The 11,531-nt window shown below is 37.5% G+C and overlaps 1 protein-coding gene across 1 annotated transcript in view; it reads right to left on the bottom strand.

Moving 5' to 3' along the window:
- Positions 1 to 2,196: 2,196 nt before the first annotated feature.
- Positions 2,197 to 11,531, bottom strand: part of LOC308706763 (tripartite motif-containing protein 16-like) — a 9,534-nt gene continuing 199 nt past the window's right edge. Inside the window, exons 1-6 of the mRNA XM_081392592.1 lie at positions 10,755 to 11,531; positions 8,597 to 8,692; positions 5,029 to 5,262; positions 4,786 to 4,945; positions 4,568 to 4,621; positions 2,197 to 3,123 (exon numbers count right to left, since the gene is read on the bottom strand). The exon at positions 10,755 to 11,531 is cut by the window's right edge and continues 199 nt beyond it. Of these exons, the coding sequence (XP_081248718.1) occupies positions 2,594 to 3,123; positions 4,568 to 4,621; positions 4,786 to 4,945; positions 5,029 to 5,262; positions 8,597 to 8,692; positions 10,755 to 11,327 (1,647 nt within the window). The 5' untranslated portion in view covers positions 11,328 to 11,531 and the 3' untranslated portion in view covers positions 2,197 to 2,593. The remainder of the gene's footprint in view (positions 3,124 to 4,567; positions 4,622 to 4,785; positions 4,946 to 5,028; positions 5,263 to 8,596; positions 8,693 to 10,754) is intronic.

Genomic DNA, 11,531 nt, shown 5'->3' with positions numbered 1-11,531 from the left:
ATTCTAGCAACATGTTAAAAATGCCATTGACTTCTAAACATGCTAGAAACATGTTAAAACATACTAGCAATACTTAGCTAAGTGCTAAAGCATGCTAATTCAATGAAACAGGACTTTGTTGTTACTCAAGAAGGCAATGTACAATCTACCCCAAACGTCACACGTTTGATAAGAGTTATCTCTTGAACACATGTCCATGCTCATATTTAGTTATAGTCATAGCGCCACCTGCTGGCAACAGGAAGTGACGTTTAACACTGTTCTTGACTCCTAATAACATATAAAAAAATGCCAGTAGGTGCTAAACATCCTACCAACATACTATAGACATGCTAAAACATACTAGCAAACACTTAGCTAAGTGCTAAAGAATGATATTACTGCAATTAAATATGAATTTGCTGTAACTCAGGCATGGAATGTCCAATCTGCCCCAAACTTCACACTTTTGATAAGCGTTCTGTCCTGAACACATGACCATGCTTATATTCAGTTACAGTCATAGCGCCACCTGCTGGCAACAGGAAGTGACATGTTTAACACTGTTATGGACTCCTAATAACATATAAAAAAGTGCCAGCAAGTGTTAAACATGCTAACAACATACTAGAAACATGCTAAAACATGCTAGCAAACTCTTAGCCAAGTGCTAAAGCATGCTATTATTGCAATTAAATAGGAATTTGCTGTAACTCAGGCATGGAATGTCCAATCTGCCCCAAACTTCACACTTTTGATAAGAGTCATGGCCTGAACACATCTACATGAGAATGTTCAATTATAGTAATAGCGCCACCAACTGGCAACAGGAAGTGACATGTTTAACACGTTGATGCCGTTCTAGCAACATGTTAAAAATGCCATTGAGTTCTAAACATGCTAGAAACATGTTAAAACATGCTAACAATGCTTAGCTAAGTGCTAAAGCATGCTAATTCAATGAAACATGACTTTGTTGTTACTCAAGAAGGCAATGTCCAATTTGCACCAAACTTCACACGTTTGATAAGAGTTCTGTCCTGAACACACATCCAAGCTCATATTCAGTTATAGTCATAACGCCACCTACTGGCAACAGAAACTGACATGGTTAACACAGTAATGCAGTACTAACCACATAATTATTGTGTACTAAGCATGCTAGAAACACACTAAACATGCTAGCAACACTTAGCTGAGTCATGAAGCATGCTATTATCACCATTATACAAAACATTTTGTAACTGACTTTGACATACTCTTACTATATATACCTCCTTAAATGTACATTTCCCAACCATGCTCTGTCTTCCTAAAGCCACCGAGTGTTGATGGCACGGGTGCGAGGGCCCTTTCATCGCTGCTTGCAGCTTTAATTTAAATTAACTTTGCATATGGATGCAGTTCAAATGGCTTAAATTATGCCTTTGCGAGGCACTTTGAAGGGGGAAGAATCATGGAAGCCATATTGTGAATGTAATGTTGTTTCAAACAGATCTGCCAAAAAGATGAAATCCTATGTCCTTCTGGATCTCTTTTTTGCACGGGATTTGAAGGTAAACCCACTTCTGTCTTTGCCATAATCACATTTTAAAGAAGATAAATGATACAAAGGTAATTTCTGCATTTTTAAAGTGCCCCAGTTATAATTTTTCGAATATTACCTTTCATGCAGTGTGTGATGTTTGTGAATGTAAACGTTCTGCAAAGATGTAAAGTCGAAAGTGCACGATAAATAGTCTCCCAAAAGAAAGAATCGACTCAGAACCGCCTTAACGAGTCTTTGTATTTTGAATCTCATTGCGACAGTTCTACGTCACTATAAAAGATATTTGCATAATGCCCACCTATATCGTACATTGTCCACCCGTGAACAGCTTGTTCTGCCTTCAAACACGCCATTTTACTGACGACTGTTTTTCAGATCTCAGAGTTCAACAACATCGTTATTGTATTCAATTCAGTCGCCGAGCTTTAGGAAGCCTCTGGAGCTGAAGTACAGTTATGCTAATGAGCGACCAGTAGACCAATCATAACAGACTGAGCTGTCTGGCCAATCAGAGCAGAGTAGGCTCGTGGAAAGGAGGGATTTAGAGAGACGGAATCGTTTGAGAATCATTGAACAATGTGGTGATGTGAAGTGATTATTATGAGAAAATTAAAGTGTTTTTTGTAAAACTATTGTAGGAGAATCCAAAACAAAATTAGGAGACTTTAAAATAGCATAATAGGTTCACTTTAATGCAAATTTGACACCTTTCTCTCTTTTTTTGTATCTCTTGTTTCTATTTTCTGTTTGCCATTATCTGTATACATACTCATTAAACAATTTTTACAATTTGAACAATTTTTCAAAATCCCACTAATCAATGCATTAACATTGATTAATTTACACACAGAAAAGATTAACATAAATTTCACATATTGAGAGATGATTAAACTGATTAGCTACACCTTACTAAAATATTCATATAACTTTTTTTATTGTTAATGTACCGAGTGTCTATTTGAGTAAGAATACAATATTCAGTGCACAGTGTACTGTATATGGACTATAGATCAGAAGTACAGATTTTCAACAAACTTATAAATGCTGTCTCTGTTTTTTCTGATTTCAGACTAAGGGAGGAATTTGAATGGAGCCTAAAAACCCGATCCTGAACCCAAACCCCGGATATAGAGGTTGAGTGAATGAGGTCTTGACTCGGTAAATGAGGCTCATAGTGTCAGAGACGTTGTAGAAGGACAGAGTTCCTGCACTGTGATCCAGATACACTCCTACTCGGGATGAACTGGGAATTTCCAGTTGTTTGGTCTCAGTGTTACCGTGCCAGAAAGAGTATTGAGCAGATGTGCAGCATAGACACCAGGACTGATCATTGCGCCCGAATCCACTTTCAGTTCCAGGACCTTTAGTGACAATGCTCTTGTATGAAACGGCTATGATGACTGTGCCATTCCACTCCACCTCCCAGTAACAGCGGCCCATCAAACCCTCTTTATTTAAGACCTGCCACCAACTATCGAATCTCTCGGGGTGATCAGGATTCGACTGAACTGCACCCCATTTCAGCTTGGTGTTTCCTTCCGAAAAATGGAGATTGTTATGAGCCGTTTTGAGATCCAGCGTCAGTCTACAGGAATCTGCACAGGAAGAAAAATAGACTTTTATCTCCTCTGTGTTGCATAATATTACGGAAGCTTGTTTCCACCACAGAATAAAAAATAAAAAAGGTAACGACTTTTTTTCCTCGCAATTGCGAGTTTACATCTCGCAATTCAGAACTGCGTGATAAAAGTCGCAATTGCGAGTTATAAAGTCAAACTTGCGTGATATAAAGTCGGCAATTGCGAGTTATAAAGTCAGAATTGCGTGATATAAAGTCGCAATTGCGAGTTATAAAGTCAAACTTGCGTGATATAAAGTCGGCAATTGCGAGTTATAAAGTCAGAATTGCGTGATATAAAGTCGCAATTGCGAGTTATAAAGTCAAACTTGCGTGATATAAAGTCGGCAATTGCGAGTTATAAAGTCAGAATTGCGTGATATAAAGTCGCAATTGCGAGTTATAAAGTCAAACTTGCGTGATATAAAGTCGCAATTGCGAGTTATAAAGTCAAACTTGCGTGATATAAAGTCGCAATTGCGAGTTATAAAGTCAAACTTGCGTGATATAAAGTCACAATTGCGAGTTATAAAGTCAGAATTGCGTGATATAAAGTCGGCAGTTGCGAGTTACAGTATAAAGTCAAAATTGCGTGATATAAAGTCGCAATTGCGAGTTATAAAGTCAAACTTGCGTGATATAAAGTCGGCAATTGCGAGTTATAAAGTCAGAATTGCGTGATATAAAGTCGCAATTGCGAGTTATAAAGTCAAACTTGCGTGATATAAAGTCGCAATTGCGAGTTATAAAGTCAAACTTGCGTGATATAAAGTCGCAATTGCGAGTTATAAAGTCAAACTTGCGTGATATAAAGTCACAATTGCGAGTTATAAAGTCAGAATTGCGTGATATAAAGTCGGCAGTTGCGAGTTACAGTATAAAGTCAAAATTGCGTGATATAAAGTCGCAATTGCGAGTTATAAAGTCAAACTTGCGTGATATAAAGTCACAATTGCGAGTTATAAAGTCAGAATTGCGTGATATAAAGTCGGCAGTTGCGAGTTACAGTATAAAGTCAAAATTGCGTGATATAAAGTCGCAATTGCGAGTTATAAAGTCAGAATTGCGTGATATAAAGTCGCAATTGCGAGTTATAAAGTCAGAATTGCGTGATATAAAGTCGGCAATTGCGAGTTATAAAGTCAAATTGCGTGATATAGTCGCAATTGCGAGTTATAAAGTCAGAATTGTGACAGAAATGTCAGTCTCTTTTTCCTTAAAATTGTACTTTGTATCTCACAATTCTGACTTTATAACTCGCAATTCTGAGAAATAAAGTAAAAATTGAGAGATCTAAACTTGCAATTGTGAGATGAATGGTCACAATTACCTTTTAAAATGTTTTATTCTGTGGTGGAAACAAGCTTCCATAAGCATTCAATATGGCACTTCAACACTTTAAAAAAACAAGAATGATTTACACTGCAAAAAATCCTCTCGGCTCTTGGGAGGCTGGAAAATCTGAACCTTTCGAACTGTGGGAATGCAGAAAAAGATTTCATGATTAGAAGAATGATTATTAATGCTTATCGCTCTTGGAGTGAATATGCCTTAACAGTTCTCAACATTGTAATGTCTTGCATGCTTTATGCTATATGTATTACTAAGTTTTCAAACTGTGTCAATGTGATAAGCTCACCTTTCTCAGATAACTGTGTCCAGTTCTCTTCGAGTAAATCTGTAATTTTGTCTTTTCTTTCAGAGATAGATTCCCTCACCTGTTCAAATAAGCCGTGATGACTCAAATGAACTCTGGGTGAATTTTCACACCTTTGAGGATTTGAGAGGGACTTTATTCTCTGCACAACAAAACACAGGACGCATCATGTTAACAGACACATGTAAAAGCATGAATCTACATGAAGAAGGATGTTAAAGGAACCTGGAGGAACATGAAGTCATCGTCAGAAGTCAGAAGCATCTGAATGTTTGCATCTCTCTGTTGAAGCTCAGAATTCTCCTGCTGTAGTTGCTCTTGAACTTTCTCCGCTTGACTCACGGCCGTCTCCTCCTGATCTCGGATCAGTCGGATTATCTCATTGCATCGGATCTTGATGGAGTCCGTCAGCTCTGTGCAGAGTTTCTCCATGTCATCCACTGCATCTTGGGCTGAGCGCTAGCAAACACAAGGGATTTGGTGATTTTGTGAGAGTGTCCTGCCGTACTGAATCATTCTTAAGGTCAACATAAAAAGGCTTTGCTGTTTTACTTCTGGAATTACAGCAGTACATTTTAGGCCTTTTCACACTGCGCTTAAAGGGATAGTTCACCCAAAAATGAAAATTAACCCATGATTTACTCTCCCTCAAGCCATCCTAGGTGTGTATGACATTCTTCTTTCAGGCGAACACAATCAGAGTTATATTAAAAAATGTCCTGGCTCTTCCAAACTTTATAATGGCAGTGAATTGCTGTTGCGCTTTAGGTGTAATGTTGTGTTCACACCAAAAGTGAAGCGTATATTCGTTTGGTGTGAACACGCTATAAGTCAACTGCGTTTGGCCGGAAGCTAGAATTTTACTTTGTAACATGTTAAATATAAATATTGTTTTTACACAAACGCATGGCTTCGCTTCAGAAGGCCTTTATTACCCCCCCCCCCCCACACACACACACACACACACACACACTTTTATGATGGATATAGATGAACTTTTATGATGGATAGATGCACTTTTATGATGAATAGATGCACTTGCACTTCTATGATGGATAGATGCACTTTTATGATGGATAGATGCACTTTTATGATGGATAGATGCACTTGCACTTTTATGATGGATAGATGCACTTTTATGATGGATAGACGCACTTTTATGATGGATAGATGCACGTTTATGATAGATAGATGCACTTTTATGATGGATAGATGCACTTGCACTTTTATGATGGATAGATGCACTTTTATGATGGATAGACGCACTTTTATGATGGATAGATGCACTTTTTATGATGGATAGATGCACTTTTATGATGGATAGATGCACTTTTATGATAGATAGATGCACTTTTATGATGATAGATGCACTTTTATGATGGATAGATGCACTTTTATGATGATAGATGCACTTTTATGATGATAGATGCACTTTTATGATGTATATATGCACTTTTATGATGGACAGATGCACTTTTATGATGGATAGATGCACTTTTATGATGGATAGATGCACTTTTATGATGGATAGATGCACTTGCACTTTTATGATGGATAGATGCACTTGCACTTTTATGATGGATAGATGCACTTTTATGATGGATAGATGCACTTTTATGATGGATAGATGAACTTTTATAATGGATAGATGCACTTTTATGATGGATAGATGCACTTTTATGATGGATAGATGCACTTTTATGATGGATAGATGCACTTGCACTTTTATGATGGATAGATGCACTTTTATGATGGATAGATGCACTTTTATGATGGATAGATGCACTTTTATGATGGATAGATGCACTTTTATGATGGATAGATGCACTTATATGATGATAGATGCACTTTTATGATAGATAGATGCACTTTTATGATGGATAGATGCACTTTTATGATGGATAGATGCACTTGCACTTTTATGATGGATAGATGCACTTTTATCATGAATAGATGCACTTTTATGATGGATAGATGAACTTTTATAATGGATAGATGCACTTTTATGATGGATAGATGCACTTTTATGATGGATAGATGCACTTTTATGATGGATAGATGCACTTGCACTTTTATGATGGATAGATGCACTTTTATGATGGATAGATGCACTTTTATGATGGATAGATGCACTTTTATGATGGATAGATGCACTTGCACTTTTATGATGGATAGATGCACTTTTATGATGGATAGATGCACTTTTATGATGGATAGATGCACTTTTTATGATGATAGATGCGCTTTTATGATGATAGATGCACTTTTATGATAGATAGATGCACTTTTATGATGATAGATGCACTTTTATCATGGATAGATGCACTTTTATGATGATAGATGCACTTTTATGATAGATAGATGCACTTTTATGATGATAGATGCACTTTTATGATGGATAGATGCACTTTTATGATAGATAGATGCACTTTTATGATGATAGATGCACTTTTATCATGGATAGATGCACTTTTATGATGATAGATGCACTTTTATGATAGATAGATGCACTTTTATGATGATAGATGCACTTTTATCATGGATAGATGCACTTTTATGATGATAGATGCACTTTTATGATAGATAGATGCACTTTTATGATGATAGATGCACTTTTATCATGGATAGATGCACTTTTATGATGGATAGATGCACTTTTATCATGAATAGATGCACTTTTATGATGGATAGATGAACTTTTATAATGGATAGATGCACTTTTATGATGGATAGATGCACTTTTATGATGGATAGATGCACTTGCACTTTTATGATGGATAGATGCACTTTTATGATGGATAGATGCACTTTTATGATGACAGATGCACTTTTATGATGGATAGATGCACTTTTATGATGGATAGATGCACTTTGATGAACTTCAAAACAGAAACGGCCATTCATTGTCATTATAAAGCTTGTAAGAGCCAGGACATTTTTTAATATAACTCTGATTGTATTCGTCTGAAAGAAGAGTGTCATATACACCTAGGATGACTTGAGGGAGAGTAAATCATGGGCTAATTTTCATTTTTGCGTGAACTATCCCTTTAAAGAGATGGTCTTATTATTGGATATATATATATAAGATATTATTGGATATAGATACGAGGGTCCGTGGCTCTACCATCAGAGAAAGCTTAACAGTCAACTTGGATCACGTGTGTCTTGATAGCCAATCAAAATTCATCGAATTTCTTTCAGAGTTGTGCAAGTAAATCACTGTTTGCGGATACGATAGAAATGAATGAAAAGTGCCGTAAACTGAATTCTATTGGTCACAAAACTTTGTGTGATTTCTCTGATAAAACAGTATTTTTTGGGGTGTAAACCCTAAAAATAGATTAGTACAAAATTTCAAGGGAAATAATGGCTGTTGATTCCTTAAATGATAAGCTGTTTTCCCACAAAAGCAGTTTATTCTGCGTAGTGAAGCCTCTCCTCCATTGACATCCATAAAAAATAAAAACAGCCTCTGGTCTCTTTTTATGAGGATTAATTGTTAACCCCTGGTAAATTATAAGCAGTGTGAAACGTGAAGCAAGATAACCCAGGATTCCCGGGGTTTAGAACAACCCAGGATTATATGAAAGTGTGAAAATCCCTTTTGATGAAAAATTACATACATTATGAACCTTTAATTTCTTTAGAATGGCATACAGTGATGAATTTTTCATATTAACCAGGGGTGTGTTTTGGATTTCATTTTATTTTTTTCTTAGGAAAAGTCACCCATCAAGTTTTTCTGAGGCACTGAAGGCATTGAAAGAGCGTAGCATTACACAAAACTCACCCTGGTTGTCCCCACTGATGTTGTGAGCTCCGTTAACTTGTTCTCTCCTCTCTGAATCCTCTTTTTCGAGTTACTTTGCATCTCCTCAATCTCTATCTGTGGACAAACATGTTACATCAGCTAATGCCTTGTGTGCATGAAATTCAGACACAGAAAAACTTCTATTAATTTTTGGTTACACTTTATTTTAAGGTTTCATTGTTACAGTGTAATTATATATTTAAGCACTGAGTAATATTAAGCAACTACATGTACTTACTCTAGGGTTAGGGTAGGATTATGATTTGGCTGAGGGTTAATTGCATGTAATTATGCATAATTTACTGTTATTACTATGGTAAGTACATGTAACGTAACAAGGACACTAAAATAAAGTGTTACTGAATTTTTGTTAATGAAATTCATATATGCGATATATTTGCTTGCATCACCTTCTTCTGAATTAAATCTACGCTGTACTGAATTGAGTTGAATAATGACTGCTTTAGTTGAATTGAGTTTGTTTCATAAGTGATGAACTTTTCTACACTGACAGTTATAGTGAACTGAACTGATCTGATAATGACTCTATTGTCTTAGCGGCTTTACAGCAGAATTTGAATTTGTCTCATATTTGATGGTTTGCATCATTGATTCTGTTATTTTCCTGTTCAGCTGATTTGAAACGATCTGTAATAAAGCTGACGAGACTTGACTTTCTCCATTGATTCCTGTAGGCATCTGCCAAAGATGGAGACTGTGGGCCCTATCATACACTCAGTGCAATGCAGCACCAGGCGCGACACAAGTGTGTTTTGCTAGTTTCAGCCCGACGCAATTTTCATTTTTACGTCCTGTGCCATGTTGTTTAAAGGAGAACTCCGGTCAATTTTAACATTGAGCTCATTTTTTTGTACATTTGGAGTGCTGTCAATACAGAGAACAACGACAAAAATCGGTGTTGCCTACACCGAGTTATTCTATTTTTAAAATGTGCACTCTGTTGACTTCAATGGGGCAAGTAGTAAGCCTGCTTTTTAGCCTCTTAACATCCTTTAAGTGTCATTACAAGTGCACAGAAAATGTGAGTGATTCCTTCCGAGTGAACACGGGTGAATCTGACTGCAGTAGATGTTAGAGATATTAATAAAAATGAAGTTAATTCAGCCAGCGCTCATACCTCTGTTTACATCCTGTTTTCGGTGGAAGGCCATAGTAATCGATTGTCGAGTTCACGTGCATAGGTTTAGTGCCTATGATCACGCGCGTGAACTCGACAATCGATTACTATGGCCTTCCACCGAAAACAGGATGTAAACAGAAGTATGAGCGCTGGCTGAATTAACTTCATTTTTATTAATATCTCTAACATCTACTGCAGTCAGATTCACCCGTGTTCACTCGGAAGGAATCACTCACATTTTCTGTGCACTTGTAATGACACATCAAGTATGTTAAGAGGCTAAAAAGCAGGCTTACTACTTGCCCCATTGAAGTCAATAGGGTGCAAATTTTAAAAATAGAATAACTCGGTGTAGGCAACACCGATTTTTGTCGTTGTTCTCTGTATTGACAGCACTCCAAATGTACAAAAAAATGAGCTCAATGTTAAAATTGACCGGAGTTCTCCTTTAAAAAGCAAATGCATTTGCGCTCATTTGTGGCCCATGAGCTGCTGGTCTGAGAACTGAGACATTGACCAACAAAAACAGGCACACAAACATGCAAAATATTACAAAATAAAAGGATTACAATGTAGAAGATTAATATTGTGAACATAAAGATATGGTGAATCCAGCTTGTCCTGTAGATGGTCTGCTTGCGCTTTAACATCATATACACACACACAGCTTTAACCTCGCGAATGAGTTTTCCGCTTGCAAATTCCGCCATGTTTGTATATCCGTCATGGCTTTTAAAGGGAATGGGAGATGAGACTCTGGTAGGTTTATTTCACGTTACGCCCAAAACACACCCATTAGCTACTCATTAAGAGAATAGAGACAAAACATACCCACTACTCATTAAGAAAATAGAGACGACCATTTTAGAATATATGCGCCGGGAGCGCCGGCCATTTTTCCTGTCGTTAAACTAGCAAAAGTGGATTCGACGTGCACTTGCGCCCTGCTTTTTGGCCATGAGCTTAGATCCTTAAAATAGGGCCATATTTATTTACCTGTTTCGTTTGTCTTTCAGTGGCCACTGACACAACGTCGTGCTCTCTGTGTTCCTTCAGAACACAAAGCAAACACACAAACTGTTGATCTGTCTGGCAGTAAACTTCCAGCGGTTTCTTGTGAGTAGAACAAATCATTTCTTTGACCTCACAGAAAGCCGTGACTAATTTATGGCCCTTGTACGCTGCAGACTCACGGTGAGGCTTCAGGTGTAGCTCACAAAAGGACACCACACACACCAAGCACGATTTCACAGCTTTGTACTTTCTCCCCGTGCAAACATCACACGGCACATCATCAAGCTCAGCGTAACAAAGAGTGGCTTCAGGCATCATCATCGTATTCTTTAGTTTCTCCGCCAGATCTGCCAGCATTGTGTTTTTCCTGAGAGCCGGTCTTGGACTGAAGGTCTGTCTGCACTGAGGACAGCTGTAGATTCCCTTCTGATCCTCATGATCCCAACAGCCTGTAATGCAGTTCATACAGTAACTGTGTCCACAGGGAATGGTCACGGGATTCCTGGGCATATCCAGACATACCGGACAGCAGAACGCTAAAGCAGCCTCCGCCATCTCACCTCGCAAACAGAGTCTGTTAGTTTCGGTTTCCGTTTAAAGATAAGCATGTGACTTCCTTATTTTCGGTTGTATGTGTAACTTTTGGCTAAAGGTACTGAAGAAAACCCAACTACGTCACCTAGGGTCTCGTCACCCAGGAAAATAAAGTAAAAAAAAAAATACCCAAAAGAGATTAAACTAAATGTGGGGGTCACAATA

Source organism: Scardinius erythrophthalmus, assembly GCF_964197995.2.
Source record: "Scardinius erythrophthalmus genome assembly, chromosome: 18".
NCBI classification, from domain to species: domain Eukaryota; kingdom Metazoa; phylum Chordata; class Actinopteri; order Cypriniformes; family Leuciscidae; genus Scardinius; species Scardinius erythrophthalmus.
The sequence above is the reverse complement of the archived record's forward strand: the minus strand, read 5'-3'. Positions and strand labels throughout refer to the sequence as shown.